Source organism: Dermochelys coriacea, chromosome 6 (assembly GCF_009764565.3).
Source record: "Dermochelys coriacea isolate rDerCor1 chromosome 6, rDerCor1.pri.v4, whole genome shotgun sequence".
In the NCBI taxonomy this organism is placed as follows: domain Eukaryota; kingdom Metazoa; phylum Chordata; order Testudines; family Dermochelyidae; genus Dermochelys; species Dermochelys coriacea.
This window is the reverse complement of record NC_050073.1, coordinates 54,623,929-54,645,325: the sequence shown is the minus strand read 5'-3', so window position 1 is coordinate 54,645,325 and position 21,397 is coordinate 54,623,929. Positions and strand designations below refer to the sequence as shown.

At 49.8% G+C, this 21,397-nt stretch overlaps 1 protein-coding gene across 14 annotated transcripts in view; it reads right to left on the bottom strand.

Annotated features, from left to right (window-relative positions):
- DGKZ (diacylglycerol kinase zeta) overlaps positions 1-21,397 on the bottom strand; it is a 104,927-nt gene that overhangs the window by 62,435 nt on the left and 21,095 nt on the right. For 3 of the 14 annotated variants that reach the window (XM_038405204.2, XM_043515633.1, XM_043515634.1), the window contains exon 2: positions 3,803-3,901. The exons of 6 other annotated variants lie outside the window; for them this stretch is intronic. In XM_038405204.2, coding sequence (XP_038261132.1) covers positions 3,803-3,901 — 99 coding nt within the window. Of the gene's footprint in view, positions 1-3,802; positions 3,902-20,442; positions 20,755-21,397 lie in introns of those variants that run through there. 5 more of the 14 variants (XM_038405203.2, XM_038405205.2, XM_038405207.2 and 2 more) reach the window with 2 other exon arrangements.

Genomic DNA, 21,397 nt, shown 5'->3' with positions numbered 1-21,397 from the left:
CGAGAATGATCCAGTAAGGTGAGCTATTACCAGCAGAGGAGGGAGAGAGAGAGAACAGTGAGCTGTAGCTCACGAAAGCTTATGCTCAAATAAATTTGTTAGTCTCTAAGGTGCCACAAGTACTCCTTTTCTTTTTGCGAATACAGACTAACACGGCTGCTACTCTGAAACCTTTTGTAGTGATAATCAAGGTGGGCCATTTCCAGCAGTTGACAAGAGCGTGTGAGGAACAGTAGGGGGAGAAAAAACAAACAAGGGAAAATAGTTTTAATTCATGTAATGACACATCCGCTCCCAGTCTTTATTCAAGCCTAATGTAATGGTGTCCACTTTGCAAATTAATTCCAATTCAGCAGTCTCTTGTTAGAGTCTGTTTTTGAAGGTTTTTTTTTGTTGAAGAATTGCGACTTTTAGGTCTGTAATCGAGTGACCAGAGAGATTGAAGTGTTCTCTGACTGGTTTTTGAACGTTATAATTCTTGACGTCCGATTTGTGTCCGTTTATTCTTTTACGTAGAGACTGTCCAGTTTGACCAATTTACATGGCAGAGGGGCATTGCTGGCACATGATGGCATATATCACATTGGTAGATGTGCAGGTGAATGAGCCTCTGATCTACCAATGTGATATATGCCATCATGTGCCAGCAATGCCCCTCTGCCATGTACATTGGTCAAACTGGACAGTCTCTACGTAAAAGAATAAACGGACACAAATCGGACGTCAAGAATTATAACGTTCAAAAACCAGTCAGAGAACACTTCAATCTCTCTGGTCACTCGATTACAGACCTAAAAGTCGCAATTCTTCAACAAAAAAACCCTTCAAAAACAGACTCTAACAAGAGACTGCTGAATTGGAATTAATTTGCAAAGCGGACACCATTACATTAGGCTTGAATAAAGACTGGGAGCGGATGTGTCATTACATGAATTAAAACTATTTTCCCTTGTTTATTTTTCTCCCCCTACTGTTCCTCACACGCTCTTGTCAACTGCTGGAAATGGCCCACCTTGATTATCACTACAAAAGATGTTTTTTCTCTCTCTCCTCTGCTGGTAATAGCTCATCTTACCTGATCACTCTCCTTACAGTGTGTATGGTAACACCCATTGTTTCATGTTCTCTGTGTATATAAAATCTCCCCACTCTATTTTCCACTGCATGCATCCGAAGAAGTGAGCTGTAGCTCATGAAAGCTTATGCTCAAACTGGTTAGTCTCTAAAGTGCCACAAATACTCCTTTTCTGACTAACACGGCTGCTACTCTGAAACCCGAAGCACTTCATTTCCTGCCAAACCTCTTCATTCTGCCTCACACAGATTTGGGGCTCGCTCCCTTTGTCCCCCGGGGTGCTACACAAAGATGCAGGGTCTCAGCCACACTGCCTCCACCCAAAAGACTTTCAAGAAGCCCCAGACTGAGCAGCGAACTGCATACATCTCTGACTAGTTAAGCCTTTGGTATCTAACAAAGGAAGGACACTGGACTGGGGATCACAAAGGGACTTGGCCTGGAAGGCACTGCTCACCACGGACCTGCCATCCACCACGCAAGGCACTGAGGGAAACATGGAAACAATGGGGTTATTGTGCAGATGTTGGATCATATTAAAGAAGTTCTGTATTAAAATCACAAATGAGTTTGATTCCCCATAATACCCTGGAATTTAAACTAATTAAGAGGTCTCTTGGTTTTTGGTACTGTTTCTCTCCCTCATAGAAACTTGCAAGCTGCTAATTATGTTAGTACAATCTAAGACAGAGTCTGTTCTCAAAGCAATTCTTTGTAACAACAACTACTCACACAGTGAGAGACTCAAAGCAATACTCCGTAACAGAAACAGCACCCAAAGAGTCCCCGCCCTTTTGCTGTATTCATCTCCCTTTGTTAACAATTGTGATTAAAATAGAGATAGAGGATGTATGTGGATGGATGCTTGGTGTGGATAATAACTGAATGATCAGGGAGGTGCCAGCCTAAGAATCCAGAGTCCATCGGCTGAAGAAGGCGTCAAGTGGAAATAACCAGAGGATCTCCGGAGGGCAGACGGGAATCCACCCAACAGCCTCAAGGATGGGAAAACCAAAGAACAAGATAACATCTGGCAGCATGGAGCCGTCAGAAACGTGCTATCTGCTGATTGACTCAGCAACAGCATGATGAAGCAATTCCCATAGAATGGCATAGGAAGAAATTCCTATAAAAATGGACTTTAGAAAGTAAGAACTTTGGGGTCTGATTCTGCAAACCAACTTCCAGGAGCATCAGATGAGCATCTGACAAGGCCCTGCTCCCTCCTCATGTCCAGGCCACCTGGACAGTGGCTTGGCATGAGCAACTCTAATGCTGTTAACTATGATAACAGCCTTGCAGAACCTCTGTGTGTGTATGTATGAATGAATGTGTGAATAAATATGAAATTGAATGGAATGTTATAGCTATAACTAACTGCTTACTATGATTCTTTCTGTATTCACAATAAATGTGGCATTTTGCCTTTTCCCCTTTAATAAGATCCTGCTGGTTTTTATTTCATTGGTATAACACAGAGGATGGAACACGCTCATTAAACGGAAACAAGGAAACAAAGATCTTCAGAGCAGGCACCACATGCTCCCGTGTGTGTCTGCAGCACCCAGCACAAGGGGCACAATGGGAGCCTCTGAGTGCTACCATACTGCAAAGAATAACAATTAAAGAGAATTTGGGACCAAGACCTGGGAACATCACCTCAGTTCACCCAATGGAATCTGCCCTCAGGACTCACCTCTCTAGGTCCTGCCCCACTTCAATGAAGAGAGATGGTCTGAGGTCTCACTCCTGGGGCACAACTTGTCTATCACCAGACATGACCTGACCAAAGGGGTTCCCATCCATACCCCACCATATCTGGCATGCTCAGACTCTCCTGAAGCTTGGCTTCATGGCCTGGTCCAACTCGAATGCCCTCCCTCAACCCCTTGGACAGCCTTGTTTAGATCAGTAGCTCTCAACCTTTCCAGACTACGGTACCCCTTTCAGGAGTTTGATTGGTCTTGCATACAACCAACTTTCACCTCACTTAAAAATGACTTGCTTTCAAAATCAGACACAAAAATGTGTCACAGCCCACTATTACTGAAATATTGCTTACTGTCTCATTTTTACCATATAATTATTAAAAAAAATCAATTGGAATATTGCACTTACATTTCAGTGTATAATATATAGAGCAGTATAAACAAATCATTGTCTGTATGAAATTTTAGTTTGTACTGACTTTGCTAGTGCTTTTTATGGAGCCTGCTGTAAAATTAGGCAAATATCTAGATGAGTTGATATACCTAACCCCTGGAAGATCTCTGCGTACCCCAGGTTGAGAACGACTGATTTAGATCATCTACCAGTCTTAGGTCTTTATAGAGCTCCAGTTGTCAAGGTTCTAGGCACTACAGTGTCATAAATCCAGGATTATTAGAGAGCCACCAGCTGCTCCACTGTCCCCCACCTCTGCAGCCAGCAGAAATGCTCATGGACAGGGACATTGGAAAGTCACAAGCTTCTCGGTAGCAGAATAACTAGGGCAAGGCTGCCACGTTAGCAGATTAAAGTCCAGCTCAGAGCGCTGCCCTTGGGGACAAGGTTAGTGACACACAAGGTGGGCAAGCAGCCTGGCCCTCAGCAGCCTGGTTTCATGCAGACACAAGAGGGTAACATTAGGTGAGACGCGGGTGAGAGGGAAGAGAGCTCTTGAACAGCCATGTTGCTGCAGCTGCTGAAACTACACAGCTTGGGCAAGCTAATAAAAATGCCACATACTTATACACTGCTGGCCTGTGCTTTATCCTCCTGGATCCCCAACGGCTGGGCTGGCTGCCCTGGAGGGAAGGGAGGACGCCTTTGTGGGGCAGGTGGAGTCTAGGGACACAAAGAGAGTGGTCAGCAAGCTCCACATACCCCCACCTGCCAGCACCATGACACACACACAGCCTCCCCTCCCACCATGAAGCAACCTTGCCCTGTCACCCCCATCCTCAACAACCAGCACTCTGAAGCCCCCACCTTGGTTGCACTCCCCCCAGTGTATGGGCCACCATTCCTGGGAAGTTATTCTTTGGGGGGGAAGTTCTGTGGCTTGCGTTACACAGGTCAAATTAGATGATCACAATGGTCCCTTCTGACCTTGGGTCACTGAGTGACTCCAGCAGCATGTCACTGGAGCCCATACCTGTACCTTGAGTGTAACACCACATTACTAAATTCATTTTAAATACAATAAAAGGCCACACCATGGCAGGACGGGAAAGACCTCCGTTTCCATTTTACAGCCAGCAAAGACCAAACAGCACTTAGGCCACTACTGCCATCAGCTGGGACTATCCTGGTAAGTGGGCAGCAGAGCTGCTTTGTGCCCATAGCCACCAAGCCCAAAACACATGGGGCAAAGTCCGAAAATTTGCACTACTGACCCTCTGCATGGGATCCCTCAGCCTCTGGCCTGGAGGACAGGATGCCCTTCAGGTCACATCTCTAATTCCTGCACCCCTGGAAACACTGTAGGGATCTCAGGAACTGGGGGGGGGGGGGGAGAATTAGATTGTATCTCTTCTATATCCTCTTCCACTGATTCACAGGATCTGTATGACAGGTTTCAGAGTAGCAGCCGTGTTAATCTGTATTCTCAAAAAGAAAAGCAGAACTTGTCTCCAAGGTGCCACAAGTATTCCTTTTCTTTTTACAGGATCTGTAGGCTCAACTGAAACAGAACAGATGTAGGAAATGACTTTCACCACCAGGTGGCAGCACTGCCCTACAAGCAGTAAGAGCGCGTGGGCCTGTGTCAATGTGCTTTAAACAGCTGCCTGTGTGTGACCCAGATACTTGTCAGCAAGGCTGAGGGAGGAGAGTCAGGTGATTGATCTATCTCCCCCACCCTCCTGCCCACTGCACCACAGTGGTTCCTGTCCCTTGGCAGCCCTCACTCCAGAATCTTGGCTGCCAGTCACAGCTATTTATTTGAATTTCAAATAAATGACAGAGGCACCTGACAAACTTTGCATGAACCAGCACGTAGCCTTGTTTAGTCAGGGCAGCTGGGAAAACAGAAGCCAAGATATTTGCACCCCGAATTCCATCACGGCTCAACCTCTCGACACCAGCCTTACGGAAAAGCAGTCGCACTTCCGACCAAGCGAAGGGGCAGTGGGAATAGCTTACTGGGCTTTCGGTCAAAAGTTCAAATCCAAACCAAATGAGTGGCATGTGTGTGAAGTGAGTTAGTCACCACAGAAACTAGAGATGGAAAAGGGCCCATTTAGCCTGCTGCCTGCTCTCCACAGTATTCAAATTACAGTCAAAGTTTTCAGGCAGGTGACTGCCTGATGTCAGGCACCTGTACAATTGGGTCCTTGCTGGAAGCCTCAGACAAGAGGTGTGACTTCCCGCTGTCACCCTTTATTTCCCAGAAGGGGAATGCAGGGCAGTGATGAGATGCACACACAGCACCAAGTCGCCGATGAACAACACTGTCTATAAAAAGCCCCTACCTGGGCCAACAGTACCAATTCCAAGCTCCAGCTGAATGACATATCCTTGAAATAAGGTGTATAAGGCAGCCCCAGCACAGCTTGAGAGGGCCGCAGGACCGCAGTGCTGCCCACCTTAAATGTGAAACTTGAATTGCCCTGCTGCTCCTCCCCATGTACTACACAGGCCAGCCCAGTGATACATCCCAGCCTCTCTCTTGGGCAGCCCACCAGCCCTCACCATAGGACACCACCAGCTCCTAGAACCAGGGAGCCTCTGTGTGTTTCTCCCACTGATTTGATAACCACATGATCACCTATCTGATGGCATTGTGCCCCTGGTAACCGTGCCCCCTATTGAAGGGGAGAGGGGGACGCTCATGGGGAAGATCACAAGAAAGGAGCCCTTGTCACATGCACCTGGAAAACATGGGACAGCAAGGCAGGGTGGGTGTGTTTGCTGGGGAAGGGGGATTACTCCAGTTACAAGGACTGCAAAGTACTGTACCTAGATAGGTAGAAAGGCAGATGGATTTAAAGTGGAATTAGCTGGGTCTGGAAGAGCAATGACACCTGCAGGCTTATGTCCACCAACATCCAGCACAAGTGCACAACAGCAAGAAACCAGCCCAACAGGTGTGTCCGAGCCCCTGGCCCAGGCCCTGCTGTCCCCTACACTGGGTGGATCTACTCTCCACAGAGGAAAGGCAGGATGCTGGATCTCATCTCCTCCCTGATTAGCATCCCTCTTAGCCAGCTCCTACTGTGTTAATGCCCCTGCAAGCCCCTGTAAGACGGATCCCACTTCAACGCTCAGAGAAAGTCACTGAGGGACCCCATACCAGTGGAGCAGCCCTTTAATCCTGCCATCTGCTAGCCCTTAAGAGGGGCAAATCCATGGAGAACCTCACATATTTTAACACAGTCAGCTGGCTGCCAAGTGCCTCCAGCAATGCTCCTGGGTGTGATGTGCTCTTTAATGGTGACCCCGGGTTTTTCAGTAAGAGGCTTACAGCGGAATCAGGGCAACTCAAGGCACTAGTCATTGAGGCACTGACTATAAGATACAAATAATCCAATTGAGAGAACTTTCACACAGAGCAGCCAGCACCTGGCCCAGCACATTCCCCTTCCCCCGAGGGCTACATGGGGAAGTTGGGTCCCAATCAGCATCTGCCTGGACCCCTGCTCCTTGAGCGCTTCAGGGCTGATGTCTGTTGAGGCTTGAGATTCCTCACCCCACCAATGGAGCCAGACAACTTCCCCTAGGGGGAAAGGAGAATTCAGCTCCAGGCTCCCCTGGGCTCCTGACCCAGACTTCAGGAGAGGGAGGGGGAAGAGGGATACATGACCTAGGGGGAAGGGAAAGAGACTCCAAGAGCTGGAGCATCTACTCTACTGGATACACGCAGTGAAACTGCACCTGGGCCATCTGTCACACTAGAGTTCCAGCAGCTAGTGAACGACAGGCTGTTTGTGGCACCAGCACTTCCCGTGAAGACAAGCTGCACCATAGTAGGGGAAACCCCTTTGCAGTGAGGTGCTTTGTTAGCTTCCTGGGACAGAAGTCTATGGACTCATGTGACTTCCAGCACAGACATGGTTTCCAAGCCCAGGACTGCCCCCAAATAGCCATCCTGGGAAGAGATGAACCTTTCATCCTGTGCGCCCTTGAAATGGACCTGGGGTGAAGCCCTGCTGAAGTGCGAGGAAAAATGAACATGGACTAGATTTCTGTGCCCCAAGAGAATGGCGTCAGGGCAGCAGTTATTGGAACACACCCAAACGTGGGGTTGTGACCACCTTTGCATTGTGACTCAAGTCTGCCATTAGCTGCTGCTCCATGCATAGTTTAAGCAGAGTAGTTTAACACCTCATCAGTGACCGTTCCTGACAGCAGGGAATGTTCAGCAGGGCACAGAGAAGATAGTTTCAGTAGCCTTTGTAAGCATAGTGCAGCAGGTACATGCATGCACATGTGACTGCGCAAGCAGTTGGTGGGGATTAATCTGGGATGTTTGACTACACTCAAACAAAACCATGCTCCAGTACTATAGCATCCTAGTCAGGTCTCACCTCCCAACCAGGAGAGCACACAATCTTCCGCAAAGGTGAATGATGCTCAATATACCAGACCAACATCCAAATCATAGGGATGGACAAATAACTAGAGTTGCCTGCAAAGATCTCTCATCCCAGCAGATCCCTCATTGCAGGGAGAGGTGCAAACCTATGTCAGACTCTCAGATGCAGAACCTGTGATCATAAACCAGGGGTGGAAACTGAGTCACAAAGCACATTCCAAACCTAGCAAGGAGCAACTGCAACCAGCATAACAGGGAGAGACTGGCCAGGGTCTGCACATGAAGGAGCCAGAACGTCCCCAGATGATCAGGGACAAAGAAGACTTAATCAAAAAGCAACGAGGAGGAGCTGGGCATGGACGAGGGGGAGTTGTATAGATGGCACCGAGCTACCTATCACTGGGCATTAACCCAAACAGAGGGTGAAGCCCTGCCCCAGGCAGATTATGACACAGACCTGACAGCTCCACCTCTGTTACACCCTGGTTGTGTCTGTATAGCTTGTCAAGCCAATGACATAGAAACTGAATGCAGGCATTTCACATCAGTGTCCCGCTGAATATACCCAATGCAGGGAGGAGAGGGAGAAAAATGCCTCTGCTTCTCATTCCCTTCTCCCACTGGACACTGGCTTTCAGCTCCCCTGAGCGAGGCAGTGGCCACCTACACAGCATGACCAGTCAGAATTTAATTTTTTATTAGCTGAATTTTGGCCTCGAGAAAGATGCCTGACTCAGAGCCCAGGAGACAGAGGCCTCTATTTCTTCCCAGACTGTGGACATCACAGGAAGCAGACTTCACACACACCCAACTTTCTCCTTAGCCAGATCCAAACTCCACAGAAAGCCTCAGCATTCTACAGCCACTTCCGATCCATGCTGGAAAGTGTGAAATTGCTGCAGCCATCCATGTTGCTTGTTTTGATGTTGAACTCAGTATAATTTACACTGTCCCCACACTTTCAGTAGACCATAGACTCATCTTGCTGTAGAGTTACAGTCCTATCACAGAGTGGCTGGCCGCTGTAAAGAAAGCATGTCCAGCCCTCCTGTGCCAGAATGGGGGGGGGGGGGGGTTGCTCCCAGTTTGGCCAATTAAGAGGATGTGGCAGCACCTGGGCGCTAAAAAAAGTCGGAAGTGACACCCAGTGAATCAGAGCAGTGAGGAGGAGACTGGAGGTGGTCTCTAGGGAAAGCTTTGCAGGTGCTCCCTGCAAAGAGGAAGGAATTATCATCAGGAATTAAAGCAGGGGGACTAACTGGCTGATCTTATAGACCCAAAGCCAGCGCTGGGAGGCTGAAAAGGGTTGGCGGGGAGCAAGCCAGGGAGGCGCTAGCCAGGTGTCCTTCCTGAGCCAGAGAGCCAAGGCCAGAGAAGGCTGGAGAGAGAAGAAGGTTGGGTTCAGCAGTGGGAGATGCCTGCTGGCTCTTGGAGCCGGACAGCTGGACCCAGAGGACTCGGGAAAGGCAAGGGGAATGAGGGAAGATGCTCCAAGGGTTCCTTCTGAAAATAGAAGGAGTGCACTCCACTGGGAACGGCATCCTCATACAAAAACAGGAAAGGACTGACAGAGTCTGGGCATGGTTGAAGGCACTAGTCCCTCGTTGCTCTACATACCACACACAAGATGATCTGAGTTTTAGTGACTGGTTGTATTGGGGCAAGAAACAGACTGTGTGTGTGGGACTTTTGTTATGGACTATATTGTTTTAATTATCCAACCCATCGAGGGAGCATTGAGACAAAAAAGCCTGAAGTGAAGTTATCGGGCCACCTTAGGGGGGAAACTGAGGCAGACATGCCTATCATGAAGGGGCATAGGAGGGTGCTCCAGGCAGGGCTACCCTATAACAAGCCCATTAGATGAAAGAGCAGTTCACTCCTCTCAGGGCTATTGTTTCAGGCCCTCTACAAGCTCAGGAAGACAATGCTGTATTGGTTACCCTGTGCTCACCTTTCTGAGGTTTCCTTCACCACCACCACCGTTAGAAACTATTTATTTAAAAGCAGAGATTCCAGGACATAGTTATGTGGCCAGGTGTGAATTTAATAGCCACAGAATTGTGGGATACACCACATCCTGCCAACGTGCTTCAGTCATGTCCTGGAAGGGCCAGCTGTAGGGGTGTGAAGGGCATTCAAGTCCCAAAAACCTACCTGATTTCTTTGCTAAGAGTATGGACTGGGGCTAATGAGCCCCACCAAAGGTGCTGGACTTGGTAATGCAGACACTTGTCAAATGAGGCTGGACAGAGCCTGACAATGTCCGATGGCCAGGATGTTCAGTCACCACTGACTTGGGCTGCACTGGAATCAATGACTTTGAGGAGAAAACAGGCTCCAACTCTCACCATAGGAGCCAGCAAATGCATGCTTGAGAACAGGCTCCTGAGGGTCATCTCAAGGGGTGACCTGGGAACAGGAGCAAAGGAAACCAGAGGGGCAAGGAAGCTATATTTAGAGGCTTCAGCAGGTCTCAGGAGAGCCTGTCTGCCCCTCTGAATTACAACACAAGAGACCAGCCCTAACTCAGTGTCTCTGCCCTCCTCCCAGAGCCGTATCACCCTCTGACAGCACCTCTCTTCTCCCCTCCTGACAGGGCCTGTCCAGCTCCCCACACCTCAGTGCTTTTACTTCCTGACAGGACCCTGGCCTGCCCAGCCCATTCACTACACCTCACCACGTGCATTCAACCCCTCTACTGTCCGCAGAGCTTCTGCCCCCTCTTTGCTGATACCAAGCACTTCTGCCCCACTTGCTAGAATCTGTGCCCATTCTGCTAATCCTCAGAACCTCTGCCTGTCACTCTGTTTGGGCCTGCATCCACGCCACCAATACCAAGTGCTGCTCCCTCCTCCCCTACCATTGCCAATGCCCCAGCCCCCACAACGCCCAGCACCTCTCCACCCCCACCATCCAGGGACTCTTAATCACTCCATCATTTCCTGTTCCTAGCACTTTTCCCCTCTCTCTGCCCGAGCTCCTGCCCTCCCTGCCAGGGCCCCCTGTCCTTGCTGCCAGGGCCTATCCCTGCCCTGACGCCCAGCATTTCTGCCCCAATAGGGTCCATACCCACATTTCCAATGCCCAGCACCCCTCCTGACATGGGCTGTACCAACACAAGTGCCTCTAGTCGCGCCCCATGCCCACACCACAATACCCAACAAGTTTCCAATGCCCCTGGAATGAGGAAACAGGCCCAGACAGAAACGTTCCCCTCTGCACTCTAATGAAGGGCCCAATCCCGCAGGACAAAGGGGTTAGTTGCCCTCCCCTGGATCTCGTCCCCTTGACTGGATTACAGAGTTTCCTGGAAGGCACGCTCTGGCCCCTAATCAGATTAGGAGACCTGCCACCTTCTCCACAGCAGTGAGCATGGAGACACAGGCAGCCCACTGCTCTGACCTCTGCAGGGCAGCGCAAGCAGGAGCTGTAGCTTGTCACCTCCCTCACAAAAACAGAAGTGTCAGTAGGAGAGGAGCAGCTACCCCAAACTCCTGCAGATGCAGCTCAGCTCAGGAGCCCAGGCACTGGCTCCTGCACTGGCAAGCCAACAGCAAAGCCCTTCTTCCCATCGATGCTCATTATCTGTGAAGTGAAAGAAATGGGAAGAACTGGAGGTTGAAGGTTTCACCATGGGTGGCTTCCTGGACCCCAGCTAGTGTGTGTGTGTGGGGAGGGGCAGGGTATCTTTTCTAACCCTCTGCTCAAGAACCACATCCAGGTGCAGCTGGGTCTGAAGTGATATATACAAGATATATGGAGATAGATACAAGGCCCCATGTACTACTACGCAGCAAACTGGGCCCATATTCTGTGGCAAGGCCCCTTGGTTTGTGACAAGAGCAACAGACGGAAAATTCAGTAGCGGATTTAGAAAAGTTCACATACAGAAAGGTTGTCAGTTAAAGAGGACAGTGAACAGTACAGTTAGTGCAATAAGAACTGGGGGAGGAGGAGACAGCCCAGCAGAATACAGGCTACAGAGACTCCTCTCACCCACCTCCACACATACATGAAACAAAGACACCAAGTCCCCAAACTGAGTAACACCTCAGAGAGGCGTAGGCGGGAGCTTGCTTTGGTTTCATGTTTGCCTGTATACTGCCTCACCCACAGACCTTCCCTAGTGTAACTGCTCCTCTCACCCCGTTCCCAGGGTCACAGTGTGATAGCACAGAGCCAAGGGAAGGAGGTCAGCCAGATTCATACCATAAGCTAGCTGGCAGCTCCATCTACAACCCTGGACTGGGGCTTGTACTGCCATCCCTGCTGATCATGAACATCCCCACGGTCTATAACTCAGTGTTTGCTCTGATCACCCTATTTACCTCCTCTCATGAAGAGCCCATTACACCCCATGGATGCAGCCCTATTTCAACTGCTCACCTATAGGGAAAGGAAGGTTAGGAAAGATTTAATCCCCAACACATGCAAACCCCCCCGCCCCATGGGAGGGACTTCATTCTGATGGCTCACTTACAAGGTGAGAAGTGGGGTAGCCAGAAAGGTGGTGGGGATTAAATTCCTTATCACCTGATCAGCTCCAATCTCTTCATCAGCCCAGTTAAAAGAACTGCCCATCTGGGGCCCAGATGCATGCACTGTGCACTTGTCTGTATCAATTCCAGAGCCAATTACTCCACCCTCCCTTTAAGACAATTACAAGATACAGAAATAAGCCTGTTCTCAGAATGCATGAACCGAACTTGCTGCAGTTGCGGCTTTCCGAGAAAGCTAGTGCCACTGCCTCTTCTGCCTACCAGGCCCATTCCCAGCTCTCCAGGGAGCACTTTATTAGAGGTGGCACCAAGTTCACAGGCATCATGTGCCACTGATGCCCACTCTGGAACCCAGAGAAAAGAGTGGAAAGCAGGGGGAATGCCCTCACCATTCGGCCTTGTTGCCCCTCCAGTGACTGTATTTTTTTTTTTTTGTTAAGAGCACAGAGTGTGGTTGTAAGCAGCTTGGGCTATGCTGCAATCCACCCGCAGGATTCCATTGCAGTGAGGCAGTGGTGATACATCAGGTGTCAGCTATTTGGGTGGGCGGGTATCTGGGGCATACATTGCTGGTGAAGGCACATGCCAGGCAAAGGCAGGGGGACTGGCAATGGATCAGTCTCTCCTTTACAGTATTGCCTGTAGTTCCATGTACTCACTGATTACCTGATTAAATGCAAGAAGGCTGTTGCCATGTCACCTGAGGCTACAAGATCATCAGCTCAAGTTATAGTAAGCAATGTCAGGTCTTGGCAGCTCTAGAATGGGAGACTTTCAAGGAGCAGTCAGGTGCTTCAGAGCGTGGTGTGGATGACTCAGCAGGGGGCACCCTCCTATCTAAGTGAGGACTGACCCAAATGCTAGGGGTCATTGTGATTCTGGAGGGGACATCTTTCAGACAGGACATAAACCCAAATTCCTGATCACTTGTGGTCACAAAAGGTCCCTGTGGATTTAACCCCCATGTGCTGGCCACATTCCAGCCTAAGGGAGGTGTACGCTTCTCAGTCAATCACAGTTAGAAGGAAGCGCATACCACGGATAAAGACTGTCCAGTACTATCCTCCCCAAAACACTGCCCCAATACACCAAATGCCACCTCGCTCCCAATCAAGTGGGACCCAAACCCATTTGCCACTCTGAAATTCAGATGGGAGCCACTTGCATAGCAAATGAAGCAGCTCACAGCTGATGTCCTACACAGTACTCACACCTCACTCCAAGGATCACTGTACAAGGACTTTCCCTTTCTCCAAGGCCCATAAAGAATTTAGCTACCCTATATTTCTCTGTATTGCCCATGACTGAGGTTCTTATGAGATCATCACATAACCACCACCCTATATCGGAAACCTACTGACCGCTATTCCTACCTACATGCCTCTAGCTTTCATTCAGATCACATGATCCATTGTCTACAACCAAGCTCTACGATATAACCTCATTTGTTCCAACCCCTCAGACAGAGACAAACACCTACAAGATCTCTATCATGCATTCCTACAACTACAATACCCACCTGCTGAAGTGAAGAAACAGATTGACAGAGCCAGAAGAGTACCCAGAAGTCACCTACTACAGGACAGGCCCAACAAAGAAAATAACAGAACACCACTAGCCATCACCTTCAGCCCCCAACTAAAACCTCTCCAACGCATCATCAAGGATCTACAACCTATCCTGAAGGACGACCCATCACTCTCACAGATCTCTCACACTCACAGATCAGACAGGCCAGTCCTTGCTTACAGACAGCCCCCCAACCTGAAGCAAATACTCACCAGCAACCACACACCACACAACAGAACCACTATCCCAGGAACCTATCCTTGCAAAAAAGCCCGTTGCCAACTGTCCACATATCTATTCAGGGGACAGCATCATAGGGTCTAATCACATCAGCCACACTATCAGAGGCTCGTTCACCTGTGCATCTACCAATGTGATATATGCCATCATGTGCCAGCAATGCCCCTCTGCCATGTACGTTGGTCAAACTGGACAGTCTATGTAAAAGAATAAATGGACACAAATCAGACGTCAAGAATTACAACATTCAAAAACCAGTCGGAGAACACTTCAATCTCTCCGGTCACTCGATTACAGACCTAAGAGTGGCTATCCTTCAACAAAAAAGCTTCAAAAACAGACTCCAACGAGAGACTGCTGAATTGGAATTAATTTGCAAACTGGATACAATTAACTTAGGCTTGAATAGAGACTGGGAGTGGATGAGTCATTACATAAAGTAAAACTATTTCCCCATATTATTTCTCCCCCCACCCCACCCCCCACTCTTCCTCAGACGTTCTTGTTAACTGCTGGAAATGGCCCACCTTGATCACCACCACAAAAGGTTTTCCTCCTTCCCCCCATCCTTCCTGCTGGTAATAGCTCATTTTAAGTAATCACTCTCCTTACAGTGTGTGATAAAACTCATTGTTTCATGTTCTCTGTGTGCGTATATAAATCTCCCCACTGTATTTTCCGCCGAATGCATCCGATGAAATGAGCTGTAGCTCAAGAAAGCTTATGCTCAAATAAATTTGTTAGTCTCTAAGGTGCCACAAGTACTCCTGTTCTTAAGTGCTGTATCTAAATCATCCCCATCCAGAACAACCTAGCATGGTGCTTCTGCTGAAAGAAGAGATACAAGAAAGAATAAAGGTTTCAGAGTAGCAGCCGTGTTAGTCTGTATTTGCAAAAAGAAAAGGAGTACTTGTGGCACCTTAGAGACTAACAAATTTATTAGAGCATAAGCTTTCGTGAGCTACAGCTCATAATGCATCCGATGAAGTGAGCTGTAGCTCACGAAAGCTTATGCTCTAATAAATTTGTTAGTCTCTAAGGTGCCACAAGTACTCCTTTTCTTTTTAAGAAAGGATAAAGCCACCAGATAGCTGGACTAGATATTCCAGCAATGCTGGACAGTATAATGTCATGAGTATGCAGGACGTCCCTTCCCACACACACATACCCTACCTCCTTCTATATTGTCCTGTGTAACGCTCCCACCCTCCTCATCATCCAGGGGTCCACACAGAGAGACACCCCACAGTTCTCTCCCTACAGATAATGCTGCACTTAAAATTGCAGTATATATACCCCCCCAAGGGGGTACATGTCCTTGAGAAGGAGAGGAGAGACACTATCTAATCTTGGGAGAAGGAGAGAGATGGCATCATGCACTGTGCCAGCCTCTGCCGCCAAATCTGAAACCGGAGCAGAAGGAAGCCAGTCCTGTGATGGAGTCACCTTGGCAACATGTTAGGCCTGCTCATATCAATATAAGGGCTGGCATGAGAGAGAGAGAGAGAGTGTAAAGAGGGGGACTCCTGACTGGAATGTGTGCATCACAGAATGGGTGTACAACTCTTTGCCCCTCACTCACATGGGCATGGAACCTCAGCATGAGGCCCTGCCAGAAGGATGGGAATCAGCCTCCAGAACACTGAACAATGAGCTAGTGCCCCAGAGTATTAAGGCTGGGGAGGAATGGGGCAAACACTGGAAGTCTGACAAATTCAGGTGGGTGATGGGGGAGGAAGCAGCACACAGGGCCTGTAGGCAAGGAAAATGGGGTAAAAGCAAGCAAGCACCCCAGAGCCTCACAGCCCAGGGACATCACAATCATTGTCTGAAGCGCCTGGTAGTTTGAAGGCTTAATGCTCAGCAGGGGGCAGATGGCACCCATTTCCCACGGGCTGCAGGATTGTTATGTCACAGCCAGAGAGGAAAGGAGATGTTACTCAGTCAGCTCTGAGAGTGCAGAACCAGAGAAGCCAGAGTCCCATTTCTGCAGGAAAGAGGGCTGTGTGAGAGGATGATTCCCAGTTTTCCTTTACTCAATTTACTTTTAGTGAGTCAAAGGAAACAGTGCTCAGTGAGAGTCCAAACACATCACCAACCCCATCACCCTTGTGTCCAGCTCACCCCAGGCCACTTCACAGCTTAACCAGGCTCTTAACCTGTAAGGTTCTGCACCTGCCTCAAAACTTCTGACATTACCAGGAAAAATAACCCTCACACACTCCCCTCAAACAGTCAGCAGTTTCAGTTGTGGAGATGTCTCAGGACTGGAATAGTGAGGTGATATGTGAGGATCAAGGGGCATTGTCAGAGCTGTATATGGGATGCCCAGGACTGAAATAGCAGAGGCCAGGAACAAGGTGCATTTGATTCACATTTATTCACTACATATTACCTTGAATTGTTTTGCAATGTGTGAACAGACTGGCAACCGCTTAGTAACACTTACCATACAGGTGACCACTTAGTGACACCCACCATACAGAGCACAGTGCAGCCTCCACACTGACCAGCGTGATTACACACTGACTCAACCAGCTGTCACCACAACATCTGGTCCAGTCCTTTGCCATTGCATATTGTTCACTGCCTAATCAGACACTAGGCCGCTCTCTTGTGGGCAGGAGCCTCTAATTACATCTCTAGGACTGAAATTATGGCCTGCTCCTATCCACACCAGCAGCCACCCATACAGAGCATCCCGGTCAGCCCAGTGAGGGTACATCTGTGAAACACAGAATCCGTGGGTCCAAGGACAGCAGCCTGCTTGCCAGGTGCACAGACCTACACAGCCCCTTCCCACACTCCCCATCAAAGCAAGTGGTACTGACGGTACTTGCACAAAGAAAAAGCAGAGAGCTCAAATATCTTTTTCTGAAGAGCAGCTCCACAGCCGAAGGACGGAATGTGGCCCAGTGAGATGAAGGAGAAAGGAGTACAAGATACAGAGGAAGACATGGTGCCTGCTCCTATGGCTACAGCTATATTACAAAACAAAACAAAACCTAACAACTCACCGCAGCGAATCTCAGAGCCCGGGTCAACTGACTCAGGCTCACACTAAAGGGCTCAAAATAACAGTATAGTATCTATACCAGTGGTTCTCAAACTTTTTTTTTTCCCCCACAGACCACTTGAAAATTGCTGAGGGTCTCGGCAGACCACTTAATGATCTTTCCAAATATTGTTTGTACCATTAGCTGACTACTGTGAAGTGCTTTGGATAAAAGCGCTATGTGAATAAACCTGAATAATAATTAATGGTTTTTTGTTCTACAAATAAAAGCACACAACTCATATTTTAATATCAGTAGTCTTACCTTTCTAACACAATGGATGTGCCCTCTCTCCCCGCCACAGCAGCCCTCGAGCTGGGGCTGGGAAGGAGGGGGTCTCCCCCACCACGGCAGCCCTTGAGCTGGGGCTGGGAAGGAGGGGGGTCTTCCCCGCCACGGCAGCCCTCGAGCTGGGGCTGGGAAGGAGGGGGGTTCTCTCCATGGCAGCTACAACCCTAGAGTTGGGGAAAGTCGCCTCTTTCTCTGGCCGCCACAGCCCTGCACATCCCAAATTCCACCCACCCCCTCTTCTCACCCCACTGCCCCCTCCCATCTACCCCCCATACCCCACAAGGCCACCACCTCACCTTAAATGTGTGTCTTCTCCAGGGTCCAGGAACCTAATCGGAGCCACGCCTGCATGGCTCCACTAATTAGGTGGGTGGCCCTTCATTCTCTCACATGTGGCTACCCCGACATGCACCTTAGAGGGAACTACCTGCGGACCACCCGAATGGAGCTCGCGAACCACAGTTTGAAAACCTCTGATCTATACTGTACTACGAGTATCTATACTGCCATTTTGAGCTTTGTAGCACAAGCCCAAGTCAGTTGACCCGGGCTCTGAGACTCGCTGCTGTGGATTTCCCCCCTCCCCACGGTGCAGACATAACCTAAGAGACCCAACCCTTCCTGGTCTGGAGATACCCCTGACACACAAGCACTAAGTAAAGACAGGTTTCAGAGTAGCAGCCGTGTTAGTCTGTATTCGCAAAAAAGAAAAGGAGTACAAGCCGTGTTAGTCTGTATTCGCAAAAAGAAAAGGAGTACAAGTACTCCTTTTCTTTTTGCAAATACAGACTAACACGGCTGCTACTCTGAAACCTGTCATTATGCAAGGCACTGAATTTAGCCATATAGAGTGAAAATCTATCAACTTCATGAAAAAACTCGTACAGATACAGACAGACATCATCTTCCTCTCCAAATGCAAACAGATGGACATCATACCAAAAGGACTGAAGGTAAAAAATCCATTACAATCTACATACCACACAGACTATGCTGACAGCTTGTGCCACACGCTCTCAAAGAAACTGCAGAACCACCTGATCAACATCCTTTACAGCAAACAGGGAAAGATTAAGAATGAGCTCTCAAAACTGGATACTCTCATAAAGAACCAACCTTCCACACAAACTTCCTCGTGGCTGGACTTTACAAAAACTAGACAAGCCATTTACAACACACTCTTTGCTTCTCTACAAAAGAAAAAGGACACTAAAATTTGTTAGTCTCTAAGGTGCCACAAGTACTCCTTTTCTGTTTAAGTAAAGACACACACTGGAGCAACAGGGAAACAGCTCCTTCTGGTCACCAGTCCCCATATTCCAACCCAGCTGATATGTGCCTCTCTGTTCATCTGGGATGCATATTGTCCCTAATACCAACTCCTGGGTTGCCACTCCCAACACACCTCTTTGATAACCAAGCACTGTCTCCACTCCAGCTGTGCTCTCATGTCTAATTGGATAAGAGACTAGAAATAATGAAAATATGTGTGTGTGTGTGTATGTGTGTGTGGGGGGCCTTACTATCTATGAACAGGTTTCAGAGTAGCAGCCGTGTTAGTCTGTATTTGCAAAAAAGAAAAGGAGTGCTTGTGGCACCTTAGAGACTAACAAATTTATTTGAGCATAAGCTTTCGTGAGCTACAGCTCACTTCATCAGAGCTTATGCTCAAATAAATTTGTTAGTCTCTAAGGTGCCACAAGTACTCCTTTTCTTTTTTATCTATGAACAGTCCTGCTTCCTCTCAGACCTCCAGGGCAGGCTGATCCAGTGCAATTTAAGGAGAGGATAGGATAGGACAGGGGCTTTATATCTAGGAGCTGCTAGACTCTCCACATAAGCCCACACATGGAACCTCTTCCACTGGTTTTGCGGGGAGAATTCCCAATTTGATTATTTAGTATTTCTATTACATTAGCACCCAGAGGCTCCAGTCAGGATCAGGTGCCCATTGTGCTTGGCACTGTACATAAACAAACAGTACAAAGACATGGACCCTGCTCCAAAGAAGCATATAGTCTAAATTCTACAGGAATCAGCAAACGGCAGGAAGCACGAACCAGCAACAACATGGCTCAAGTTCGCTCACAGAAGGGTGAACAGTACTATCTGAAAAAAGAAAAGGAGTACTTGTGGCACCTTAGAGACTAACAAATTTATTAGAGCATAAGCTTTCGTGAGCTACAGCTCACTTCATCGGAGTACTATCTGAGGGTCCCAGGAGCAAGGGAAAGGCATGTCTAGGGGAAATGGACTGTGTATGAATAATAGGGAGTTTCTTGCCTCAGATCACCTCCCACCGCAGCGAAAAACAGACCAATGGTCTCTCTAGCCGCCTCTTTTATTTCCAGCAGCCAAAAGCTAATTTTACGACACTGTATGCTTGGATTTCTTGCTGACCCCAGCTAGTAATCAATTGATGCCCTGAAGTATGAGGATCAATAGCCCTTGCGCTTGTACAAAAACCAGCGTCACTGCAGTTATACTCGTGGGTTTTTTCTTTTCCTGACTCAATAGTATATTGCAGCATTGAGTTCCAAAGTTTAACCATATAGTAAGCAGCAAAATAAAGAAGTCCAATAGCATGAGGGAAGGGGAAAGAGGTGTTGGGCCTGCCTTGTGAAGTTCTTTGGAAATGCTAAACTGTAGTTTGTTCTCTCCAAACTCTACATAATAACCCTCCCACCCTGCAAGTTGCAGCATCAGGAATATGACAGTAAAGACTTGGGCCTCGTCTACACTAGAAAGCCCTAGGTATATTAACAAACCCTTCCAGCGGAGATGCAGCTTACGCCAGCAAGAGTTCTTCTGCCAGTATAGCTCAAGGCAGCCCCCCAAATGAAATAAGCTCTACAGGCAAAAAGTACCTTTCTGCTGGTATAAGGTGGCTGAGGCTTTTGCAGGCACTGCTGCACTCGTTAGGGGCCATGATTTATTTCCCCTCCTATGCGACAGGGCTATACCCACAAAAAACTTAAATTGTAGTTAGACCCGAAGACCAGAGCCTAGAAGGAGCGAGCTCTGGGCAGGAGCGCCGCAGGCACCTGTGCTCGGGCAAGGCCGGCTAGGGTGCCCTCAGGATCCTGAGCCAGAGCCCACATTAAGACACCGCTGCAGGCAAGCGGCCCCGGGGACAGTCTGGCGGCGAACGCCGCAGCCCCGGCTCCCTGCCCCGCGCCCCGCGCCGCTCACCTGCGCCCGAAGATCCTGAGCCCCGTGAATCTCTTGTTGCTCTGCCTTCGCCCCAGCGCGGGGCCCTTCTCCGGCTCCAGCGAGATCTCCGAGCTGCTGGAGGACGGGGAGCTGGAGGCGCCGGCCCCCGCGCACCCCTCCTGCTCCTGCGGCTCCATGACCCGTGGCGGACCCGGCCCAGGGGCTCTGCGCTCACCCGCCGCCGGGAGCCCCTGTCATACCCGTGGGTGCCGGCGGTCAGCGGGAGCCACCTGCCCATGCGGGGGGGGGGGCGGCGGCGGCGCGCCGGAGACAGCCCGGCCCCGCGCCCGGTAGAGCACGGCGCGCGCCCCGCCGGCAGCCTGGCTCATGCCCCGGCAGCCGGCCCCGGGCGCGGGCGCGGGCGCGTCCCCGCGGGCAGCCGCAGCGGTGCAGGAAGAGGCAGCGCGGAGCGGCCCGAGGACCCCGATAGCTGCCCGCGCAGCTGCCTCCGCGCCGCAACGCCGGGCCGGCAGCCCCACCTGCCGTCTGAGCCCCGCACTGCAGCCAGCCGGCGGGACCGGGCGGCAAAGGGGGGCGATGCGGCGCGGGGGCAGCCGGCGCAGAGCCCCCGGGGAGGAGACAGCCCCGCTCTGGGGCCGCCGCTTCCCGGTCGGGGCCCTGAGGGCGGGCGCTCGGAGCCCCACGCAAGCGCCTCGCCCGTCGCCCGTCGCCCGTCGCCGCCCCACTCCCTCCCGCTTCCACGCTGCACAGTTCCCCGGGGCGCCGGGGGGACCAGCGCACGCCAACAGCGTGGGGCAGGAAGGGAGGGAGATGACTCTAGCCCGCCGAAGCCGCCGGGGGAAATGAAAGAGGCCACCTGGATTTGACTGAGACCCTGGGGAGAGAGCTCTGGGGGATCCTTCACGACCACAGGTGGACAAGACCCCGCCGGCCTGGCTCATCCAAAATATGGCCCCTGCACAGTGCAGGGGGA